The sequence below is a fragment of the Podarcis gaigeae genome (assembly GCF_964106915.1).
Source record: "Podarcis gaigeae genome assembly, chromosome: 15".
In the NCBI taxonomy this organism is placed as follows: domain Eukaryota; kingdom Metazoa; phylum Chordata; class Lepidosauria; order Squamata; family Lacertidae; genus Podarcis; species Podarcis gaigeae.
Window position 1 is genome coordinate 12,110,288 of NC_139692.1, and position 25,827 is coordinate 12,136,114.

Sequence of the window (25,827 nt, forward strand, 5' to 3'; positions counted from 1 at the left end):
AGAAAATCGATGCAACAAACCGACTATGCCGCCGACATCAAAGAGGGTGGACATATCCCCTGCCTTCTTCGCGGTGAAATGAGCTGCAAAAAGAAGAACAGGAGAAATGGCTGGGTGAGCAGAGAAGTTCAAAATGTGATGGAATTAAATGGGGGGGGGGGTGCAGGGTTTGCATGCAAAGGGATCCACATTCCATTCCACCATCACCACACCTCCAGTCAAAGAGATCTCAGTTGCAGAGGACCCTCTGCATTTGACCCTGCACAGCTTCTGCCAGTCAGAGTCAACAGAACTGGGTTAGATAAGATCAATGGTCTGACTTGGCTGGAAGCAGTTCTCTGCTTGTTGGCAGGAGATATAACTCAATGGAAGAGGATAAGTTTTGCATGCAAAAAGTCCCTGGCATCTCCTACATCTGAAACCCTAGAGAGACACTTCCAGTCAGTGTAGCCATTATTGTGCCAAATAGGGCCAGTACTTTGAGAACGAAGCCTTTAGCTTTGCTCTTCTAGGCTTTTGTTTTAACTCTGCTATTTAATTCTTTTGTTTTAATTCTGTCCTGTTTTCTTTTCTTAGAAGCGCTTGTTAGGGCTGAAACGGGAGCATAAAATGGTTTTTTTCAGTAAAGTAGAATAAAATAAAATGAGGTCCCACTGAATTCTTTATAAATAAATAAAAAAGTTTGTCGTCGTCTTAAAAATGGGGCCCATCTTTAGGTGTGGTGAAGGACATGGACCTAAGCCAGCCTTCGGGGGACTCAGAGGCGTTGGAAAATCCCACCAGCAAAACTTCCTGAAGCAGGTTCTCAGATCACAAATTGGGAGTCTCCTTAACAAGCTCCTTGCAACTCACCCACATTCACAATGTAGAGGGGAAGCCAGTAAAGGAACGTGTAACTGACTAGTTTTGCAAACAGCAGGCAAAAGGAGAACTCCACAACTCCCTGCAGAGAAGAGAGAGAGAGAAAGAAAAAACCATTAGCAGCTAACGAAAGCCAGTTTTTGCAAAGACAAAGGCCCCAAACAGATAGGACACAGGGGTACGGGTGTCCGTGGGGGTGGGAAGGGGGATGTTGCCCCCCTGAATCACAAGCCACCGATTCCCACAGAACTTGAAATACAAGGGGGAAGGTGCAGGCATTCATCTTCCTGTTTTGTTTTAAATATATTTTTGTGAGAAACCAGGCTCCATTCAGGGCTTGCCTTTACCCTCCCCTAGATAAATGCCGATGGACCCCCATGCATCAATTCCTAATCCGATCTCCTTTTCTCCTTTTGTCAGCCTCGGCCCAGTATACCTGAAGGAGCATCTCCACCCCTATCGTTCAGCCCGGACAATGATGTCCAGCTCCGAGGGCTTTCTGGCGGTTCCCTCACTGAGGGAAGTGAGGTCACAGGGAACCAGGCAGAGGGCCTTCTTGGTAGTGGCGCCCACCCTGTGGAACGCCCTCCCAGCCGATGTCAAGGAAATAAACAACTACAGTGGTACCTCGGGTTACAGCCACTTCAGGTTACAGACTCCGCTAGCCCAGAAATAGTACCTTGGGTTAAGGACTTTGCTTCAGGATGAGAAAAGAAATCACACGGCAGCAGCGGGAAGCCCCATTAGCTAAAGTGGTACCTTAGGTTAAGAACAGTTTCAGGTTAAGAACAGGCCTCCAGAATGAATTAAGTTCTTAACCTGAGGTACCACTGTATCTGACTTTTAGAAGACATCTGAAGTTTAGGGAAGTTTTTAATATTTGATGTTTATTGTGTTTTAAATATTCTGTTGGGAGTTGCCCAGAGTGGCTGAGAAAACCCAGCCAGATGTGCAGGGTATAATAATTATAATTATTATAATTATAATTATTACTATTATTATTATTATCACCATCACCATCACCACCATCAACATCATCTTACTAAACAGTAGCTGCCAGGTGTGCAGCTGCCAATCTGATCCACACAACTGCACACCTGTCAATTTCAATTTCTCGTCTTTCCAGTCTTCTCTCCCCACCCCGGGATATAAATGTAGTAAACTGAAATAGAGGGAGTTCTACCACTGCAACTAGCCTCTTACAACTCACCCCACCCTCCCTCCCCTGTGGGGTCGTACTCACAGGTATCCGTAGGGCATCAATGAAACTAATGGCTTCCCGGTTTTCCGTCGATTCTTTGCTACCTTCCGACATGTCCACAATGTTTTCTCGGCTGTTGCTGGAGATATTTAGGCTCCCGTCGCTGATGGAGTGGCCAGCCTCAAGACCTTTCTCTTCCAAACCGGCGGTCTGAGAAAGACACAAACAAATAAAAACACCTCAGGAGTTTGGATCGAGAAATGACCTTTCTATTTGTTGAACTTTCCCTCAGAAGCAGCTGCTCTTTATTCAGTCAGACCACTGGTCTATGTAGCTCTGTTTCCTCTAGAGTGGCTGGCAGGGACCCTCCGGGGCTTCAGATGGGGGTCTCTCTCAGCCCCTACCACCCCAGAGATGCCAAGGATTGAACCCGGGGCCGTCTGTGTACATAGCAGATGTTCTGCCCCTGAGATATGGTACTTCCTTCCAAGCCAGGCCTCTCCTTTCCCAGTTATGACCAGGGATTGGGCTGACACAAGTGGGAGATGCGTCAAAATGTTTAAAATAACCTTTTCTTTAAAACACCCCCCCCCCCCGAAGCCCTCCTTTTAGGAATTCTAGGTGCCAAAATCCCAAGGGAGCAGAAAATCCTATTTACGTATGCAACAACGGCTGCATGGGTGTTATTGGCCCAGAGATGGGAAGAAGATGAAGTCCCTGCCAGAGAAGAATGGCAGGTGAAGTTAATGGACGATGCTGAAATAGCTAAATTGACCGGAAGTATCAGAAACCAGGAAGACCAAAAATTTAACAAGGAATGGGGGGAATTTATAACTTATCTTAAAGACCATTGTAAGCAGTAGAAACCGTTAGTAGGATTGGAATATCACTTGTAATCTACGGGTGAATTTTGGACACAATGGAGATGTAAAAGATTTGGATCATCATAAAAGATGTGGGAGGAAATGGCTAACAATAGGACCCATAAAGGGGAGGAGGGAAGTCCAGGAGATTCTTTGGAATCTTGTTTTTATGTTGTATGTGATTGTAAAACTTTAATCTGAAAAACCAAATAAATAAATAATATGGGGTGGGGGGAAGTGTTGCAATGTTGGGTGCTCCTGTCCAGCATTCTAGCCAGCCATGCCCTTTTGCGGGATGTGCCATTCCTTCTCAGTCAGCATTCAGTGGCTACTGAGCATGCTCAGTCCTCAGCCCTTTAACAGCAGCTCGATGTGCAGCCGTTAGCTGGGGAAGCCGTTAGCTGGGGAGAAGAGAGCCGGTTAGGTCTCGTCTCAGATGTGCAGGAGCAGCTCCCATGTGGATGGGAGAATGCATCAATGACCCAACTGTATCATGGAGAGAGTTGCCAACTATGTGAAGAAGGTATGTCCAGTTGAGCCCTTTGGGAGGAAGGGAGGGGTATAAACGGAATGAATGAATGAACAGAATCATTGTAGAGCTGGAAGGGACCGTGAGGGTCATCCTAATCCAATCCCCTTGCACTGCAGGAATCTTTTGCCCAAAGAGTTGGCTTGTTTTGGTTTTCCTTCTAGCAGCATGGAAGCTGCTCATAAGGAAGATGGGAGAGCCTCAGCTCCACCAGACTCGGTCAGCAACGATCAGAGAGGTAAAGAGGGGAGACTTCAGGGCTCTGCAAGATACTGAGGGTTGGAAACCAAGTGAGGGGCTTCCGGAGCAGCGAGTCAAAGGATCGGGTGGGGATCTGCGCTCCTGCTAACTCAAGACGGACCCAATGCTGGAGAGAGAAACGGGGGACCAAGTGTAAGTCACCCCAGCCTTGGGGGGGGGGGGCTGAGGGCTGAGCCTAAGGCAGCACAAAAAAGAGGCCTCCCAAAAACTAAAAAACAAAGATAAAGCGTGTTTTTTTTTTAAAAAAAAAGACACAGGGAGGACCTCTGCGCAAAAGGGCTAATCCACTCTCCGGTGCAAACGCCCCAAAACCCCGATGAGGCAGCGCTGAACTCTCCTATAAAAGGAAGACGTCTGCTCCTTAAAAAATTAAAAACTGGAAAAAATCAACATAATTGACAACCCCCATAAGCGAAAGTGGGGGGAAAGGGAGAGACAGGAGGAAAAAAAATTTCTTGGCAAAAAAGAACACAGTGTTTGACCCAAAAGCAGAGAAGGGGACCGTAAGATTACACAGATTACTACAGTTTTCAGCAAAGGGCTCCCGAAGCAATGCACGAGAAGCTGAAATCTGAAATTATAAAAGCTGTGCATGATGCTAGTCCAGTGATTAAGCCATGAAGAAAGGATATTGACTCTCTCAACCTCCTCCTGCCTCCCTCCCTTCTCTAGTAGTGCATCATGCTCCATACTGAAAGGAAGAAGAAACAGCTGTTTGCTGTTAGTGGTGGAAAGTCTAAGTCTCATTAAATTGAATGGTGCTTGCTCCCCAGTAAATGTGCATAGGATTGAAATGTAAGTGGGTGGTTGGGGGGAATGTGCAAAACTTACGTGATGGAGAGGAGGGCTGCAGTCGACGTCTTCGGGATCTGAAGTGGAGATGAGACTGGATTACAAAAGCACACCTTTCATTCGGAGCAAGATGACAGCAGCAATGGGGGTGCGTGTTTTATCAAATATATTCCAGTTTGGAAATCAGGTAATTAGTGCCTGGCAGGATGAGACCTGTGGTCCATCTAATCTAGCATCCTATTCTGTGAAGGCACAGAAAGCCTCTCTTGCAGGAGGTCGCCCTAAGAAAAGCACATCCCTCGTTTGTTTTCAACCCGCTTGTGGAGACTACCAGAGGTCACAAAGAAAGGAATATATGACAACAACAAAAAGATGAGGAAAACAATAAAGAGAAGATTGGACAGAACTGTGAATATTAAAGCAGCAGCAAGAGAGATGTTTGGATCCCTTTCTGAGCTTGAAGCATGGGTACCCCCAACAAAAATTTGGCTTTGTAATTTGGAATTAATGTGATTTGATTGGTTTGTTAATAAAAATTATATTAAAAAAAGAAAGAAAAGCACATCCCTGCCAGGGCAGAGAAGAAAGCAGTTATAAGTGCTTTCTTCCACTAGGCGGCAACATCTGCTCATCTACCACTGGTGAAATGAAAATCAAGGATGCTCACAGATGTTCCTTCTCAAGTCCTATGTGGGTCAAAAGCAATGCTCTCCAATTAGACTAGTTCATTGCCGCCTCAGTGAGTCTGCTCTGGGTTTCTATTGCGCCTTTTAAACACTGCATGGTCCAATAAGCCACATGCATATTCCGTTTGATTGTTTTGGCTTTTAAGAGGCTATTTGAGACAATTCTGATGTTTGGATTCAGGTCCTCTCTTTGCTTCTCACCCCCTCTCACTTTGGTGAATTGCTATTTCCTACCACAACTATATTATCCAGATATGCTCATATTAAGTATGCATTGCTTATAAACTGCATCCGCTCTCTGGCTAACACACTGGTCCTAAAGGAGTTTAAAAGGTAATGGGACCCCTGACCATTAGGTCCAGTCGTGACCAGCTCTGGTGTTGCAGCACTCATCTTGCTTTATTGGCCAAGGGAGCCGGCGTACAGCTTCTGGGTCATATGGCCAGCATGACTAAGCCGCTTCTGACGAACCAGAGCAGCGCACGGAAATGCCGTTTACCTTTCCACCAGAGCGGTACTTATTTATCTACTTGCACTTTGACATGCTTTCGAACTGCTAGGTTTGCAGGAGCTGGGACCGAGTAACGGGAGCTCATGGGGATTCGAACCGCCGACCTTCTGATCGGCAAGTCCTAGGCTCTGTGGTTTAACCCACAGCGCCACCACTTTAGTCAGAAGTAAATATCATGGATTTTATAAGAGCAGAAATTACTTTCTTGGGTTTGCACCCAAACACTCTCAAAGCAAGAGTAGGTAGGTGTGCATATAGGGCCGAGCCAAAAATTATTTTCAGAACTTTTTTTGCATCAAAACAGAGTGCTCGGGCTGGGGGCTGGGGAGACAAAAGATTTCACAAAGCTGGTCCCTCCTTAAGTTTTTCTGCTACTGTTTCCACCTCCTCTTCTATGAGTCTGGTGGCAGGAGATCACACCCCTGGGAGTCCTGGCTCTTGCTAGGCACCAGTTGTTTTTTAACCACATTTGCCCTCACTCTGAGTTGGCTTAACAACAACGAAATATAATCACTTAATGTTGTCGTCATGAAGTCAAATCAGAGAGAGGGCAACACTTCCTGAACTCTCTTGGATTTAAGGGAACGTCTTTGCTGCTGCTGCCAATTCTGCATCAGACTAATTCCTGTTTGTGTCACTGTACCCAAGTGCCTCCAACTTTGCCAAGTGTGTCTGTGTGCAGGGAGACATTTTAGCTCAGTATACACTCACATTCAATGAGGAACAAGAAGCAGATGACGCCCATGCTGGCTATGATGATCCCAGGCACGATGAACGACAGGCCCCAGGCATTTGAAACCCAGGCACCAGCAATCAGGGATCCTAAAATGTTTCCGACAGATGTGTGCGAATTCCAGATGCCCATGATGAAGCCTCGTCTGGTAAGATATAAAAGACATGGCTCAGTTCAGACAGCAAGTCCAAAGTTTGCACCAATCATAGTTTAGAACCAAAACCATAGATTGAGCTTCTGAACATGCAGCTGGCAAACCACACTTTCCCTCCTATCAGCTTTTAGCTTCAGAAGTTCACTCCTGTTTCCATGGACAGCAACCTTTTGAGAAACAGTGCCTTTAGCTATGGTTTGTCCATTAAGACATCATTCCCAACCATAGCTAGCACAAAGCATGGCTTGCCAACCCCTATTAAACCACGCTTTCTCGTTCAGACTGTTATCGCTAATTGTAAATCCTCAGGCTCCATTCAGAAATGGTGTCCAAACCATGCTTACCAAAACTTAAACTATGGTTTGGTATAGTGTCTGAATTCACAAATCATGGTCTGCAAACCCACTTTCAACCATGGTTTCTCATTCTGGTTTGACCACTGATTAAAAACCATGATTCATGGTTGCTCCTCCCTCAACCCTGCTCGTTTGCCCTTTGGTCCTGACTACTGGGGTGACCCATAGCTCCCACTTCTCAGGTCCTGGGCTCACCTCTGTCTGCTGTCCACAGCTCAGGTCTGATATCAGAATCGTTTAATGAGCAGAGGGTTCCCAAATTGGGAATTCAGGTAATCCCTGTTCAAATCTCTGCCCAGCCATGAAGCTCACTGGCTGGCTTCATGCAAGTTGTTATCGCTCAGCCTAGCCTACCTCACAAGGTTTTTGTGAAGATACTCCAAGTCACTGATTTTATATTACTGGTTTATTAACTGTACTTTCATGCTACCCCATTACTCTGGATGGAGTACATCAAAAAGCTATTTTGAAAAACACATACACACCATCAAACATCTAACATAATGCCTTTCACAAAAAGGCAGGAATGCATATGCAATTTATTTATTTTTTAAAGCCCCATGATGGTGCCATAATCAGGTCACTCCCTCATTTTCCAGCACAGGGTGATATTTTCCATTTTGGCAAGGAAATAAATCTGGTACTTCCTCCTGGGATGAGGATTAAGCAATTGGCACTTGAAAGCAAAACAACCACCCACAAGACACAGTTCGATAGATACAGTATTAGGAAACGAAACTCACTTCCCCTTTCCAAACCAGTTGCCAACACATGTCACTACGGACGGCCATCCCGTTGTTTGCGCCAAGCCATTGAGGACCTAGTGGGTGGGTGGAAGGAGCAGGGGAGGAAAAAAACACAGCTAAGCCAAAGTTAGCATTATGCACAATGCCTTATCATTATAAGAAAAGCAATGGGTTGTAACTAATGGGTTGTATCTAATGCTAGGCCCCATCTGCACTATGCACATAAAGCAGCATCATACAGCTTTAAATAATAATGACTTCCTTCCAAAAAATTATGGGAAATGTGAGGAGAGTTCTCCTGTTCCCCTCACAGAGCTGCTTTGGATTGGACTTCTGGAACGGATTAAGTTTGAGAACCAAGGTACCACTGTACCCTTAAGCCATGGTCCAATTCCAACCTGACCCCCTCTTCCACCTGTGATGTATTATAAAAAGCCATGCACACAATTATTGTGTTACAGTGCCTCATCTAGTTTAGCCCTACACCAAGACCATCAGGACAGCTAACCCCAGTCCCCTGGCAACTGATTGTACACATCTCCAAAAGAGCTGTAGGAACAAAGTCTTCCTCACTGCTCATTCCCAAGTAAGCAAGCCAGGGATCCTGGTTTTCTGAGTCAACTCGAATTTGGGGGTGTTTCCGGGATGCATCTCGCCTCTCTTCATTCTAGACTTCCTGGTGAGCAAAACCTGGCTGGGCTACCACCCAAACCAGTTGTGAAGTTAAATCCATGAAGGAGTGGGAGGAGATTATCATGACTCGTCCCAGAGCCAGTTTCAATTGGGAAGGAAGAACAATGGGACGCCTTGCCCAACCGGCTCTCTAGGGTTTCAAGAAAAGTTCTCTCTGAGCACTACGTGGAGATGCTAAGGAGTTAAGCTTTCTTCCCTCAAAGAAACTACTTTCTTCCCTTGGCTCAAGCTTAGGGGATACCCATCCTGGTTTTCAGGTGCACAATGTTGATTGGCCAGCCCCTGTGACCTGTCACAAAACCACCAGAGCTCAGAGATGATTGGTTGGCCTGAGTCTTCATGGCAAAACCTTCTCAAGGCTGCTCAGCATTGATTGGTTGGCCCTGGTATCAATGGCACAGCCTGCTCAAGATAAGCTTTTAAAGTATAAATTAAGTTGTTTTTTTAAGTGGCAATCAAATATTTGAGAGCAGGTAGACATGTGATGTCCTTGAAAACATAAACAATCTTTGGAATGCTTAAGGAATAACATCAGGCTATGGACTATGGATTTCCTGATCAGGTTTCAGCTGTGCTTTTTATGTTAATAGCCAGCAAAGAAAGGACCACACCCAGGAAACAGTGTAAACGAGCTCATTATGGAATGATTCACTGGAGTTATATAAGGACGCAGGTATCACTCCGAGAAATTGCTTACTAATGCTTGTATTGGATTTTTCCGTAAGTTATTTAATCAATGAATCGCTCGAGTCAAACCAACAGCTTTAGTTAACTGAGCTGTGGGGACAAAGTTTAGTGACAGAGATCAAAACTGAAGGGGACAGCCACAAGCTTAACTTTTGAAGCTACTGTTTGAAGAAGTTTGGGGGTCTTATATACAAATGATTACCACAGTGTGGATCCATTTATTAAATTCTTTGTTATATCATGCTTTGGTCAACAACTTAAAGAAAATGCTTGGTATGCAATCAATCAGTTGAAAAGCACTCACGCTCTTCAGATGTAAATCCCCTGACATTTAAGATATTCCAGGGATGATTGGTCTTAAAATTCTATCTCACATGGCAATTGGAGTGACATCCACATGAAAAGTGCTCTGTTATACCCAAACTCTGAAATTCTCTCCCATCAGAGGCCCATAGGATATTATTATTATTATTATTATTATTATTATTATTATTATTATTATTAATTTATTACCTGATCTGCTTTCTTTGGCATAGCCATCCCATGACAATTCACTATATGTATTTTCTCACAAGAAAATTTGCCACATAATTTCCAAACAACTGTCTGATCAATGAGCAGAAGCAATGAAAATTAAAGGATCTCTTCCTGTTTTCTTTTTGAAGTAAGTTAAGGTATTTCTTTCTTTGCTGTTGTGTCTTCAGTACAAACTGTTTCAGCTCAGCTGTTTGTCAGATCCCAGCCTGTTTCTTTCTTATTTTTAATTTCCAAGTGTGCTACTGGTGTTTCCCATATTGCATGTGGGTTGTTTTTAATTGTAAGTACAGTGATACCTCGCAAGACGAACGCCTCGTAAGACGAAAAACTCGCAAAACGAAAGAGTTTTTCGTTTTTTGAGTTGCTTCGCAAGACAGATTTCCCTATGGGCTTGCTTCGCAGGATGAAAACGTCTTGCAAGTTTGTTTCCTTTGTCTTGCAAGTTTGTTTCCTTTTTCTTAAAACCGTGCATTCACTTCGAGGAGCAACTCATAGCACGTGGTGTGGTAGCCTTTTTTGAGGTTTTTGAAGACTTTGGTGATTTTTGAAGCTTTTCCAAAGTCCGTGCTTCACAAGACGAAAATATCGCAAGACCAAAAAACTCGTGGAACGAATTAATTCCGTCTTGCGAGGCACCACTGTACACTGCTCTGGGAAATATACATTGACAGGGAAGTTTTTTATGTCTGATGTTTTATTGTGTTTTTAATATTCTGTTGGGAGCCGCCCAGAGTGGCTGGGGAAACTCAGGCAGATGGGCAGGGTATAAATTTTTATTACTGTTGTTAACAACAACAACAACAGAAAGCAAAGTTAAGTGGACGCTCGGGTTGAGAACATGACCCATGCGGGATGCACGTTCGCAACCTGCAGCGTCCGCAACCCGCAGCGTTTCTGCACATGCGCGACCGCCAAAACCCGGAAGTAACCTGTTCTGGTTCTTCTGGGTTTTGGCGGTCGGTAACCCCAAAAAACGCAACCTGAAGGGTCTGTAACCCAAGGTATGACTGTATCTCTCAAAAATGCCAGGGTACTTAAGTGCAGCACTTTTAAGGTACGGTAATAAAGTGCCAGTACTCAGATATTGAAAAAAGTGTCGGTGACGACCGCCACAAAAGTAATACTGGTTGGGTGGAAACTTACTGAATCATCAATTTTGAAATATGCATAAGAGTGGGGCTGAGAAGTTCAGACAAAAACAGAAGCACCATATCCAGGAGTTCCTGTGTCATCAAACACAATAACCTCTCATTTGACTGCCGTGTGTGTCACTCAGACAGACAGGCTCAGCTGGGATGGGAAAATATACTGCATCTTTCTCTAAGTTATTCCGATGGCTAAATATATCAGGTTTCTGTTTGCTCAGACTGCAGTGCATGTGACTATGAGATCCACAAAGCTGAGCATCAGAAACCGTTTTCCCATGAGGAAGCAAATGGAGCAGAGGAGGGGCAAACCACCCACTCAAAAGTTCATCGAGCAAGGAAGGTCAGAGGGGGGAAACCTGGCAGCCAGGTCCTGCAAAATGGTGGAGAGAGGTCCTGCCCCAAGGAGACTGCCATTTATTTTTGCCAGTGGGGCTGACAAGAGAGGAGGAAAAGAGGAAGCTGACCTAGGCAAAAGATAATCACAATCTAACTTAGAAGGTTAATGAGAGGGGCCCTAGAAGCCACCTTAGATGAAATCAAACCACTGGTTTATTTAGTATCGCCTGCACTGACTGGCAACTGCTCCCCAGGGTTGCAGGAAGGGGTCTTTTCCAGGGGATTGAACCTGTGACCTTCTGATGCAAAGCAGAAGCTCTGTCCTTGAGCTATGGCCCTTTCCCAGATGAGGGTGTGCAATAAGCCACTTTATATTAAATCAGGCTAGCAATGCTTCCAAATCCATAGAAAAAATCCTTTCTTCTTCTTTTTTTGCAATTGGTTTCAAAGCCAGTTCTGAAGTGGCCCAGGAAGAATCAAGTCCCTGTCCTACTGTCCTTTAACTGGAGACTAGGACCCATACACAAAGGTGCACACATTCCAGTGTATCGGGGAACTTGGGGACAGCTGTCAGGGGGGCAGTGGCTGGCTTCTCTTTGTTAGAATTCCTGCTCCATGATTGCAGTCATGGGATTGTTGTCTGTCACATGACGGTGTATGTTTTGACTCCACAGAGTGGGAAGTGACGAAGACAGGATGCTTGTGTTACTGTGTTCCATGAAGTGGGACTATTGTCCTTTGTTCTTTTTCTCTTTGCTGTCTGATGCTAGAGAGAGAGGGAGCCATGTTGCAGTGCTCTGTGTGTGTATGTATGTAAATAAACTTAGATTAGCCAAAATGCTGAGTTGCTGAGGTTCTGTTACGTGACTGTGCAAACTCTGTGGATCCCTAAGTGTGCAGGTGTCGGTTGGCATCAGTTGCTGTGATGTGCGGGCTGAAGAAAGCTTATGAAGCTCCCGAACTATCGACCAAGAGGGAGGGAACATGCCAGTCGGGCATGTGTCTCTGTCAGGGTCCTACTCGAGTGTAGGCTGAACTCCTGACACTCTTCCCACTCATGTGGGAAGCAGCTGTTTACCAGCTCCATCTGGTACGTAGGCTGAGACCCTATCTGCCTGCGGACTGTCTCGCCAGAGTGGTGCATGCTCTGGTTATCTCCCACTTGGACTACTGCAATGCACTCTACGTGGGGCTACCTTTGAAGGTGACTCGGAAACTACAACTAATCCAGAACGCGGCAGCTAGACTGGTGACTGGGGGCGGCCACCGAGACCACATAACACTGGTCTTGAAAAACCTACATTGGCTCCCAGTACGTTTCCGAGCAAAATTCAAAGTGTTGGTGCTGACCTTTAAAGCCCTAAACGGCCTCGGTCCACTATACCTGAAGGAGCGTCTCCATCATTCTGCCCGGACGCTGAGGTCCAGCGCCGAGGGCCTTCTGGCGGTTCCCTCATTGCGAGAAGCAAAGCTACAGGGAACCAGGCAGAGGGCCTTCTTGGTAGTGGCGCCCACCCTGTGGAACGCCATTCCAGCAGATGTCAAAGCGATAAACAACTACCTGACATTCAGAAGACATCGTAAGGCAGCCCTGTTTAGGGAAGTTTTTAACGTGTGATATTTTACTGTATTTTTGGTTTTTATGGAAGCCGCCCAGAGTGGCTGGGGAGGCCCAGCCAGATGGGCGGGGTATAAATAATAAATTATTATTATTATTATTATTATTATTATTATTATTATTATTATTATTATTATTATCATCATCATCATCATCATCATCATGTGGAACCCAGAACCAAGATGGATCCTCATGTTGTGAGTTGTTCCACCTTGGGAGATGGGCTATCCATCAGGCTGACAGCCAGGTCCATCTGCCTACCACCTGCTTCAAGAGAAAGCTATGTTGGCCCTACGGATATGTTCCTCTCATTATCTGAAAGATGATTTCCCCAAAAACCCTCCTCACTATCTGTGTGAACTGGAAAGACCCACAGAATCACAGTCGGCCATCTAACCTAGGGTTTCCCAAACTTGGGTCTGCAGCTGTTTTGGGACTACAGTTCCCATCATCCCTGACCACTGGTCCTGCTAGCTAGGGCTGGTGGGAGTTGTAGTTCAAAAACAGCTGGTCTAGAAGAACCCCTGATAGAAGCAAATAAGAGCAGGCCTCCTGGGCCTTGGACCCTAGCTCCTTGGGAGACCCACATCTGGAGCACAACAGATGATACAAGACCTGCTCAGAGACTCCATAGTTGGAAAAGGAAACAGCTCTAGAGAACTTAGTTGGCAAGCGTGATGTATCTCCGTACCTGTACGAGAACAAAATACCACAGTTCATGGATGTTCCAGTAGTAGCCCAATCCAAATAAGGCAGTGAACAACCCACTCAGCAACATTCCTCCAGACAGATAGTAGCGCAATGGGAGGCGCTCACCAAAGACCCCGCTGTGGGAGACAGGAAGGAAGAGCGCATGAAACACAACAGCCACTTCTCAAGGATCAGTGCCCAACCAGAAATGAATGTGGAAACAGCTTAGGACCGCTTAAATTAAAGGAGTAACTGCGGTGGTAACGGAAGCTGGTGTTGCTTCTTCCCACAATCTTCTGGGAAACCATCGTCAACAACACAGCTATTTCCCATGTCGCATTTCCCACACTGGCGGAGCAGCATCAGAAGCGAAGCCGTCATGGCTGCATTGTGGTTGTGGCGCCCTTTGTCTTTGAGGAAGGACACAAATTTTGCAATGCCCTGGCCTGGTCAATTAAGCTGGCCCGTGGTGATAAAAAATGGCGTATACATAGCCCTGGAAATAACCCCATGGAACTGTTTAATAACTACTTAGGAGACAAGAGAGCAAACAGGATCCATCATGTGGACCAAGAGTCCTGTTGACGTCTCGAGACCTCCATTAGCAGATTTCTTATCTGCCTGCAGTTATGACCATGTTTATGGGAATTCTATATCTCTGATCGGTTTCCTGCGTGGTTTAAGAGGTGAGCTGATTGCTGTCGGTGCGGCTGGCACCTGCCATGCCATGCCAAAGTAATCAAATATTATGGATTTGTCCTAAGAGCACCTCTTGGGTTGTTTGAGACCTTTTAACAACAGCCGGGATACTGAAGTCCATAAGCCGGTGGTTGGTCACAGGCAGGGCCTGTGGATGAGAAAGAGGCTGGGGCCATATCCGGCCCCTAAGGCCTCTCTGCCTAACCCTTGGGGATCTCATCAGACCACGCCCCCTCCCAAACCACTAGCCCTGCTTTGCATTCTCCTTGAGTGGTTATTTTTTTGCCTGGCTGGACTATGTCCTTGAACTCTGACCATGCTTCCAGCTTGCCAGGAGAGAGAACATTGCATGTTTGTAGAAACTAACCTACTGTAGCAAAGGTCAACGTTCATTGCTCAGCACGCTTTTGTCTTTGGCACTGCCCACCACTAGAATGTGGGCTAAGGAAAAAGGTCCCCCACCTGTAGTGTAGGTAAACCAAGACCAAATCTAAATTGCAAATGCCACTGAAGGAGCTGGTGAAATTAAGATCACAAGGATTGCCTTGCTAGATCTGATTCCTATTCCCCCCCCCCCCCGGGGGTAGGACACATGTGTCTTAACAATTCCCATTGCCCTTAACAAACTACAGTTCCCAGGATTCTTTGGGGGAATCCATGGTTCTTTATAGCAGCATGATACTGCTTTAAATGCACAGTGCAGATGGGGCCTGAATCCTACTGTGTTCCGTGGGAATTACTCCCTATTAAATGTGCACAGGATTGCAGCATTAAGGAATGTGTCCTATGGAACCAACAGAGCCTTTTAAGCAGGCATACTTATGACTTTAACTGTAAGGTAAAGGTTCCCCTGACCATTAGGTCCAGTCATGGCCGACTCTGGGGTTGCGTGCTCATCTTGCTTAATTGGCCGAGGGAGCCGGCGTACAGCTTCCAGGTCACGTGGCCAGCATGACGAAGCCGCTTCTGGCGAACCAGAGCAGCGCACGGAAATGTCGTTTGCCTTCCTGCTGGAGCGGTACCTATTTATCTACTTGCACTTTGACCTGCTTTTGAACTGCTAGGTTGGCAGGAGCAGGGACCGAGCAACAGGAGTTCACCCCATTGCGGGGATTTGAACCGCCAACCTTCTGATCAGCAAATCCTAGGCTTAACCCACAGCGCCACCCGCGTCCCTCTGACTTCAACAGTAGATCTATACAAACTCAGTGCACACTAGAGACCCAGGGCGGAGTAACGGTTGTTAGAGTTTTGAGAGATCAAGGTTCGATTCCCCACTCAGCCATGAATCTCACTGGGCAACCTTGAGCCTGTCACCATTTCTTGGCCTAACCTACCTCAAAGGGTTGTTGTGAGGGTGAAATGGGGAGGAGACCCATGTACACCCCCTTGAGCTCCTTGGAAGATCAAGGTGGTACATAAATGAAATAAACAAGTAAATGTGTCATTTCTTTCCTTCCAGCATTATGAGTACATACCTGATGTACATTCCTATAGCGTAGGCAACCAGGAACGCATTGTCCAGGGCTCCAAAGAGTTCTTTGTAGTTGTCCTGATCTGGAAGAAGGAACGGTATGGGTTAAGTTCAGTGGCAGCCGTACCCCACTGGGCAAAAGAAGTATCAAGATCACGCAGGTTTCTGTATTGAGGCAGCTGGCTCCCCCCACTTTTTTTTTTCATTTTTGCAGCGGGCAAGGAAGAGCAGTTCTTGGCTGCTGTTCAGCCACACAAAATTTTGGAGCAGAATATCACATGTTTTGGTCTTACGAATTTCTGACCTTCAAGGTTTCCAGGTCAACTCCTGGGCACTCTTCTCTTAGCTGCACTCTGAAATGGTACAGTCCCAGTAGGGCTATGAGGTAAAGGTAAAGGGACCCCTGACCATTAGGTCCAGTCATGGCTGACTCTGGGGTTGCGACGCTCATCTCGCTTTATTGGCCGAGGGAGCCGGCGTACAGCTTCCGGGTCATGTGGCGAGCATGACTAAGCCGCTTCTGGCAAACCAGAGCAGCGTGCAGAAACGCCGTTTACCTTCCCGCCGGAGCGGTACCTATTTATCTACTTGCACTTTGACGTGCTTTCGAACTGCTAGGTTGGCAGGAGCAGGGACCGAGCAACAGGAGCTCACCCCGTCACGGGGATTCAAACCGCCGACCTTCTGATCGGCAAGTCCTAGGCTCTGTGGTTTAACCCACAGCGCCACCCGCGTCCCCAGCAGGGCTATAGCACAGGCTTTTTTAAAATGTCAACACACGTGTGCGTTCCACCTCTCCATTTCTTTTCTGGATGCAAAGCGTGTGCTCTTAAGTGCAGGCAAATGCAGCCATGCATGCATCAAGGTTGCGGCTGCATAATGGAAACACAGGGAGCCTCCCTTTCAGGGCTGTTGTACGGACGAGCCTCCCTTGCAGCCCATTCTCCTTGCTGCATCCTATAAATGGAACTTCTCTTCCAAGCATATGGACGGCAGCACCTTTCTCCTCTCCTTCAAAATGCACCTTGTCCGAAGGTGGAGACCCATTGAAATCACAAGCGGAAGAAGCTTATGAACCTGGGATTCGGCTGGCACCTTTTGCGCCTCCCCTACTCGCGAGGAAACCCTGTTTTGGGGATCCGGAGCGACGTGGGGTGAGTGGCGCGGTGCTTTGAATCGACTGCTTCTTTCACGGAGTGAAGCCGCATTGCTGTTGCTGGAGAGCGCTGACTTTTTCCTGTGGACAAGTGGATTTTAAACAACTACCCGTGAGTAGAACGGAAAATTGGGTCTTTAAATACCTTAATTTGGCGCCGAAGCGGGAAGGTCATAAACAGGAAGTCCGCCTTCCGCTTTTGTAAATAGACTGAAGCAAAATACACCTTGTCCATGTGGCTGTTTGTTTGCCTTTTTAATTCCCCATTCTCAGTATAACCTGGACGCACACTTGACTGCATTTGCCTGCACTTAAGAGCACATGCTTTGCATCCAGAAAAAATCCCGTTGCTGCGAAAGACCTTGGCCTGAGACCCACTGTCAGCCGGGTATAGGGCAATATATAAATTCAAGAAATAATAATAATGGACAGTACTGGGTCAAATGGGCACATGGTGAAAGACAGCTTAAGGCAGTTTCCCAACTCTCGGGAAATGATATACAACGAATTGAAGAAAATGTTCCATTTAACATTTTTTTAACAAATGTTCCGTTTAACATTTGTTTAAAAACCCGAGGCATTTTTGTTGGGGATTGTAGGGAAAGACCTGCCAAAAAAGTTGAAAAACATCTTCACGTATGCGACAACGTCCGCGAGAGTTCTGGTAGCACAAGGATGGAAGACTGAAGAAACCCCAACTAAAGAATCATGGCAAGAAAATTGATGGATTATGCAGAACTGGCAAAACTGACATATAAGCTATGGGACAAGGATAACTGTGACTTTAAGGAGGAATGAGAACCCTTTACAAAGTATCTGAAGACGCAACAAAGCGAACTGGACTCCTTGGTAGGTTTTGAATAAACACTCACAAACTTTTTATTGATAATAATCAGCTAAATAATTTGAGGATCTATACAACTTTGTAACATGCAGAAAACAGCATTCTTAGAGAAACCAAAGACTGGAACTGAGGGAAGTCGGGGGGTAGGGGGTGGGTTTTGTGGGGGACGAGGGAGGAAAAATGGGGGGGCAAGGAAGATATGTTTTTGGATAATATGTCTTGTTATAATTTTGAATATATAAAAAAGGCAGTTTCCCAACTCTCCCTCCCTCCCACTGCTGTTTCACCTATTGCCTATTCCTTGCAGACGGGGACCTGTGTCTTTTTGCCTAAGCAGCTCTGTAAAGGTAGTTTACCCTGAAATTGCACTGTATAAATATATCTGTGGAAAGCCTGACTGCACAGTGGGAACCAACCTGCAACCAATCTGCTAATGAGGCTCCACAATGACATTGCAAACAAACACAGATAAGATACGCCAGGGTTGCTAATCACATCAGAATAAACTGCTGGCCCTCGAGGCATCCCGTTCCGGTTACTGCATACGAATCAGTTGGGATCAGAGAGCCTAAGTTGGCCATAAAGGCTGCCTAGTCACCTGAGGTTTCCAGGAAAAGGACTCTGGATACAGCCCATAACTCAAGAGTCTGTGGAAAGCAGGAGAGTCAAAGAAGGAACGACACTCCAGCTGTTTTCCAGACGACAATTCTGAAAGCCACATGTCCAAGTTGCGGGAGTCACAAATAGCTTTTCCATATCCACCAACACAGAAAGTTGTTTTCTACCAAGGTCAGACCATCGGACCATCGAGCTGAATACTGTCTGTACTACACTGACTCTCGAAGCTTTGCCAGTCCTACCTGGAGGTGTCAGGAACTGACCCCGCGACCCTTTACCTGCGAAGCAATTGCTCTGTCATGGACCTATGGTCCTTCCCTACCTTACAGCGCTGTATGCTACACAATTTTGCCCTGTCCTCCATCACTTTAGGAAGGCCAAGAGAGGGTGTATGTTTGCTCTTCTGGGGAAAGATACAGCAGAAAACCAATGCAGCCTTACCAAAAGGCTTCCAGTCACACCACGTAGTGCTGTTTGATTCATTGTGCGGATTGGGTCCCCGTGAAGAACAGTTATAGTGCAGTTCACTCTGGGGAGAAAACACACAGACACAGAGAGAGAGAGAACAGAGTCAGAGATTCTTTATTCATTCATTAAATTTACATCCTCCCCAAAGAACCCAGGGTGAGAAAAACATTGGGCAAAATATTCCTGCATGGGGGGGGGGGGGTTGGACCTGACAGTCCTCATGGTCCCTTCCAACTCTACAATTCTATGATTCTATGAATTTAAAACAACAGTGAACACAGTTTCAAAGCATTCTCTCCACAGGTGATTTCGGGGCTGCCAGGAGCGGCATGCTTCAGCCACCAAATGCCTGGATAAATAGGGATGTTTTAAAATATCTCATCGAAGTCAATAATGAGGGAGTCAGATGCACCTCACTGAGGAGAACATTCTAGAAATGGGGAGCCACCACTGAAAATGCCCTGTCATGGGTCAACACCAACTGGGCAGCCTCCGGTGGTGGCACTGCCAACAAGGTTTCACTTGCCAAACGTAGGGGTTGCAAATAGTGGGGATGGCACACTTTTAGGTCCTTGGTCCCAGGCCATTAAGGTCTTTAAAGATTAGCACCAGTGCCTTGAATTTGGTCTGGTAGCTCACTGACAGCCAGGGCAGAGGTTTGGGGATCAGCAACACATGGCCCCATCGGACTGCCCCACTTACCAGCCCAGCAGTCATGTTTTATGTACTTACTTAAGACATTTCTATACCGCCTAATTATACACATTTCTAAGAGTTGTACATAGAAACAATTGGCAGGAAATGGAACAATTGAAAAATCACCATAAAACCATGCTGCACTAGCTGTAGCCTTCAGAATGTCTTCAACGGCAGCCCTGCCCAATGCAGTAGTCAGATGGGAGGTCTCCAGAGCATGGACAATTGAGGCCAGGAATGGCCCTAGCTAAGCAGCCTAAACTGGGCTTAAGCACTCCTACCTACAAAAGCCACTCAAGATTCTAGGGGCAAGTTGGAATCCAGGAGGTCGCTGAGACTCTTCTTTAATTTAATTTATTATTTATACCCCACCCATCTGGCTGAGTTTCCCCAGCCACTCTGGGCGGCTCCCAATCGAGTATTAAAAACAATACAGCATTAAATATTAAAAACTTCCCTAAACAGGGCTGCCTTCAGATGTCTTTTAAAGATAGGATAGCTGCTTATTTCCTTCACATGTGAAGGGAGGACGTTCCACAGGGCAGGCGCCACTACCAAGAAGGCCCTCTGTCTGGTTCCCTATAACCTCACTTCTCGCAGTGAGGGAGCTGCCAGAAGGCCCTCAGAGCTGGACCTCAGTGTCCGGGCTGGACGATGGGGGTGGAGATGCTCCTTCAGGTGTACAGGACCGAGGCCATTTAGGGCTTTAATTGTTAGCACCAAAGCTTTGAATTGTGCCGGAAATGTACTCTGAACCTGTTCCTTCAAAGGGAATGAAACCCCTCTCATGACAGGAAATGGGAGCCAACTCCTAGGGGATGTGGTCCCTTTGGACCCCCAATAAAATATTTGAGGGGGCATTGCCATTCAAACAGCATGTGTGCATCTTGTTATTATGTGGGGTGGGCTTACCTTCCCCTCCTCCCAATATTTTATTCAACTTGGCACCCAAAGATACATAGCTGTCAAGCGTCCCTTATTTGGCGGGACAGTCCCTTATCCCAGTGCCATGTCTCGCTGCTGTGTCTTATTGATGATGTCCCTTAAATAAGCTACTGAAGGTAATGGAGCCCTTTCTGTGTCCAGCTGTGCTTTATCAACAACAAATTGTTGCTGGTTTTTTGTGTTGAATATATGCTATATGGTAATTTATGGACCTAATAGGTATCTAAAGCCATTTGCACGCAACAGAATATGTATGTTATCAAAGTAATTGTTGATCCCTTATTTTGGCTGCTGATCCCTTATTTTTGAGGCTGCTGGTCCCTTATTTTCAAATCTGTAAGTTGACAGCTATGAAAGATAGCCCAATACCCCTGGGGACCGATGCTACGTACCTTTACTATACTGATGGGCTTCCGTGAGAGATGGAAAGTGGTATAACACAGGAACGTCAACACCAGAATTAATCCCCGGTACCTAGAAAAGAAGACACACATGAAAGATAGAGCAAACAGCGAGAAAGATCGAAAACAGTGATAAGCTTTAACTGTTATCTCTGAAGGCTGACGGCTGAAGTCTCACCAGCTTGCTTGAGCAGTCTGCAGAAAAATAAATGTCTACCACATCCTCTGGATGGAAGAGAACCAAAGCTGGGAGGTCATTTTACTCCTCGTTTAAGCTACAGAAACCGGTGTGCTTTAACTCTACATCCAAGGGCACCATGTATCAAAAGAAAACCCTACTGCTTATTTCATTATTATTAAATTTATATCCTGCCCTTCTTCCCAAAGGAGCCCAGGGCAGCAGATGGCATGTGGTAATAATACGAACATATTTAAAACAATTCCAGTGTAGATGCAGACTGAGAACAATTTCAGCTTAATGAAAGGCTGTGTGAAAAAGTTCTTCAAGCAGGTACTGAAAAGACAGCAGAGTTGGTGCCTAACTCTGGGGAAGGCGTTCGAAAGGACAGGTGCTACAGTCCTAAAAAGCCTGTTGTTCTGTTGTTACAACCATCACTGCATGGTGCACTACTAAATACGATAGGGCAGGTTCTTGGCCCAAAGAGCTTAATGGCATATAAGCCAAAGGCTACGTGAAAAAGATCACTTGACCACACGGAAAAGATCACATGATCTGCTACTACTGCAAAAATAGGGGCCACCTTTCCTGCTCGCTTTGCTCGCCAACCCCAACTACCACCTTCCCTTTACACCTTAGCAAATCCCCTCCCTCACCCCTTTACAACTTACCAAACTGCAGCGTGACAACATTCTTACAATTTTATTATATCATTAGTAACAGAATTCCAGCACTACAGAGGGGGGAAACAGCTCAGAAGACAACTTTAAAATATGAAGGGTTTCCAGGTTGAAATGTAAGTTTCCTTCTTCCCAAACAGTTCAATCAGATTTCCAAAAACAGGCAACTAGCATTAATCCTTTACAATTAAACCAGCAGTACTAAATGCATTTTATAAAAACCAGGGGATTGTTTTTTTTCCTTTTGATATATAGACTATATGCATGTTTATCATCCACTTGGGTTGCAACCCTACACACTTGCATAGGAATAGGCCCTGTCGAACTCAGCAAAATTTACTTCTGAGTAAATGCCGAGGAAGGCATAGTTTGTGAAAGCCAGCCAGAAAGTGGGCAGAGAATTTACATCATCCGTTACCATGGAAGAAGAAGAAGAAGCTTGTGGCTTGTGCGAGTCCGCTGTTTTATTTGATTTGTTTTGTTTTGTTGTGGGCGTAAAGCCGAATAAACATTTTGATTGATTGAAGAAGAAGAAGAGGAGGAGGAGGAGTTTGGATTTGATATCCCGCTTTATCACTACCCAAAAGCGTCTCAAAGCAGCTAACATTCTCCTTTCCCTTCCTCCCCCACAACAAACACTCTGTGGGGCTGAGAGACTTCAGAGAAGTGTGACTAGCCCAAGGTCACCCAGCAGCTGCATGTGGAGGAGCGGAGACGCGAACCCGGTTCCCCAGATTACGAGACTACCGCTCTTAACCACTACACCACACTGGCTCTTTGCATGCTGCAAAGTCCCTCCAGCCTCTGATCTTCTTCACCTTCAAGAGGTGAAACAGAGGCTGGAATAAACTGAGCAAGAGCCGGAAAGGTCACCTGACTCATCCTTTTTATGTCATCCTCGAAGAGCTGGCGGCATAAATCATTGCATCCTTTATATCATTGCAGGTTGCAGTTCACTCTTCTGTTGTGTAAAGCCAAAGCCAGTTCGCACCCGCACCTTCACCTCTGGCTGACATCAGGACAGGAGTTTCTTCCCCATCCCCAGAAGAGACAATGCTGGAGTTGGTAAACCAATGGTTCCTATTCAGTATAAGGAAGGCATGTCCAAAATCCATTTTGGGGGCCTAATCCGGCCCGCTGGTTGGTTTAATCTAGCCCCTGTGGTAGTTTATTTCCAGGGGGTAAAATCCAAAAAATACCTCAACAACATCAATCCTACAAAAAACTCAACAACTTTGGAGTAAAATCATAAATCATAAAAAGCTCAAAAACTTCAATCCTTAAAAAAAGGTCAACAACTTTGGTTGGCCTCATAGCCCTTCACTTCATCAAATCTGGCCCTCTTTGAAAAAAGTTTGGGCACCACTGGTAAGGCATGGATAGGCAAACTAAGGCCTGGGGGCCGGATCTAGCCCAATTGCCTTCTAAATCCGGCCCGTAGACAGTCCGGGAATCTGCGCGTTTTTACATGAGTAGAATGTCAAAATGCATCTCTGGGTTATTTGTGGGGCATAGGAATTCGTTCATATAGTCTGGCCCCCCACAAAGTCTGAGGGACAGTGGACCGGCCCCCTGCTGAAAAAGTTTGCTGACCCCTGGTTTAAGGGATGGCACTGTAGCTCAGTACCAGCCTGTATTAGATATGTTTAGAGCGGCTCAGTCAGTAGAACATGAGACTCTTAATTTCAGGGTTGTAGGTTCGAGCTCTGCACTGGGCAAAAGTTTCCTGGATTGCAGGGGGTTAGACTAGATGGCCCTCGTGGTCCCTTCCAACTCTACAATTCTGTGATTCTATCCTAGCACTAGGGCTAAATGGATAAAGAGGCTGGCCTGGGACAAAGCAGTTTCCTAAGACATTTCCAAGTAAACTGTATTGAATCCGCAATATGTGAATGATACCCAGCTCTACCTCTCTTTCAAATCAGAACCAGTGAAGGTGGTGAAGGTCCTGTGTGAGAGTCTGGAGGCGGTTGGAGGATGGATGGCGGCTAACAGATTGAGGTTGAATCCTGACAAGACAGAAGTACTGTTCTTAGGGGACAGGGGGCAGGCGGGTGTGGAGGACTCCCTGGTCCTGAATGGGGTAACTGTGCCCCTTAAGGACTAGGAACACAGCCTGGGTGTCATTCTGGACTCACAGCTGTCCATGGAGGCACAGGTCAATTCTGTGTCCAGGGCAGCTGTTTACCAGCTCCATCTGGCACGCAGGCTGAGACCCTACCTGCCTACAGACTGTCTTGCCAGAGTGGTGCATGCTCTAGTTATCTCTCGCTTGGATTACTGCAATGCACTCTACGTGGGGCTACCTTTGAAGGTGACCCAGAAACTACAACTAATTCAGAATGTGGCAGCTAGACTGGTGACTGGGAGCAGCTGCCGAGACTACATAACACTGGTCTTGAAAGATCTACATTGGCTCCCAGTACGTTTCTGAGCACAATTCAAAGTGTTGATGTTGACCTTTAAAGCCCTAAACGGCCTCGGCCCAGTATACCTGAAGGAGCGTCTCCACCCCCATCGTTCTGCCCGAACACTGAGGTCCAGTGCCGAGGGTCTTCTGGCGGTTCCCTCACTGAGAGAAGCCAAGTTACAGTGAACCAAGCAGAGGGCCTTTTTGGTAGTGGCGCCCTCCCTGTGGAACACCCTCCCACCAGATGTCAAAGAGAAGAACAACTAACAGAGTTTTAGAAGACATCTGAAGGCAGCCCTGTTTAGGGAAGCTTTTAATGTTTAACAGACCACTGTATTTTAATACTTTGTTGGAAGCGGCCTAGGGTGGCTGGGGAAACCCAGCCAGATGGGCGGGGTATAATTAATAAATTGTTGTTGTTGTTGTTGTTGTTGTTGTTGTTGTTGTTGTTGTTGTTGTTGTTAATCCATGCAATTGGTTCTGGCCATCACCCCAGTGATGTAGCCACCACACCCGGACGTTAGAACTTATTCCAGCCTTTTACAAAAAATAAAAATAAAAATAAAAATACTTTTACTCAAAACATTCCTGCTTGAAAACGACCCCAGCAAATATTCCAAAGGTCTCGTTCATATTTTCAGACGGCAGCTTCCTCCACCTTCCTTGGTGTTTCCCTCTTATCTGCAGCCTTTTTTTTCAGTGATCAAGACATGTCATCCTTACAGGTAGACTTCTGAGATCCAGGAAGTTCCATTGCAGATTTGCTATCATCGTTCTGCAAGGGCAAATGTGTTTTCCTTTGGGGCCCCCGCCTGCATGGGGAAATTCCCTTCTGCTTTTAGGATGTAGGAATCGGGGGCTGTCCAGTATCAGCCACGCCAGCAGAACCTCCCTGCTTTGTCTTGTGGTTTCCTTTGAGAGGGCAGGACAATGTTTTGCATCAAAACACTTCCTTGACTGCTGCTTCCAAGCATTTTATGCAGCACTTAAGAAAACTGCTCAGGAACTGTCCCAGTAATCGAGGTCACCCCTGAGGATGGAAAATACCAAGGGAAGCAGAGGCTTACTGGTGTTTTGTAATCGTTGCCTACAGAATATTGGCCAAATGTAGGTGGAGGCACAACTGAGACACTCCCAGCAACAACCAAAAGCCACTGCTTTCAAAGCAGATCTCTACAAAGAGGCCCCAATATGCTATTAATCCAAAACCTTCGGTCTCTCTGCCTTTTCTCTGTTATATCTTACTTAGGATATCTTACTTTGCCTCCTTTGCTGATGGTTCTTCCTATACAGAATATTCCCCCAAATGGTCCTACTCAGAGAAGCAAAGATGATGATGGTGATGATGGTGATGATGATAATTTATTATTTATACCCCGCCCACCTGGCTGGGTTTCCCATGCCACTCTGGGTGGCTTCCAACAGAACACTAAAATACAATAACCTATTAAATATTAAAAGCTTTTCTAAGCAGGGCTGCATGTTCTCACTATTTAGACCTCACTATTTATAGATCTCACCATTTATAGATTTCACTATATTTATAGAGAGATTTATAGATCTCACTATTTATAAATCTTACTATTTAGTTCCCATAGCAACACATCACCTATATTTGCATGGCAAAGGAGTGTGGCAGGCCATGCCCTCCAATCTAACTATATATACATACATAGTAAAGGTAAAGGGACCCCTGACCATTAGGTCCAGTTGTGGCCGACTCTGGGGTTGCAGCGCTCATCTCGCTTTATTGGCCAAGGGAGCCAGCGTACAGCTTCCGGGTCATGTGGCCAGCATGACTAAGCCGCTTCTGGCGAACCAGAGCAGTGCACGGAAACGCCGTTTACCTTCCCGCC

General features: G+C 46.0%; 1 protein-coding gene across 6 annotated transcripts in view; it reads right to left on the bottom strand.

Annotated features, from left to right (window-relative positions):
- The window catches only part of SLC37A2 (solute carrier family 37 member 2), a 59,427-nt gene that overhangs the window by 18,442 nt on the left and 15,158 nt on the right, over positions 1–25,827 (bottom strand). For all 6 annotated transcript variants that reach the window (XR_014558138.1, XR_014558139.1, XM_083713625.1 and 3 more), the window contains exons 2-11: positions 20,695–20,776; positions 18,635–18,722; positions 15,580–15,658; positions 13,404–13,539; positions 7,691–7,767; positions 6,416–6,582; positions 4,547–4,584; positions 2,105–2,272; positions 853–943; positions 21–83 (exon numbers count right to left, since the gene is read on the bottom strand). Coding sequence is in view for 4 of the 6 variants with exons in the window: in XM_083713625.1 (XP_083569751.1) it covers positions 21–83; positions 853–943; positions 2,105–2,272; positions 4,547–4,584; positions 6,416–6,582; positions 7,691–7,767; positions 13,404–13,539; positions 15,580–15,658; positions 18,635–18,722; positions 20,695–20,776 (989 nt within the window). In the remaining 2 variants the exon portion in view is untranslated. The remainder of the gene's footprint in view (positions 1–20; positions 84–852; positions 944–2,104; positions 2,273–4,546; positions 4,585–6,415; positions 6,583–7,690; positions 7,768–13,403; positions 13,540–15,579; positions 15,659–18,634; positions 18,723–20,694; positions 20,777–25,827) is intronic.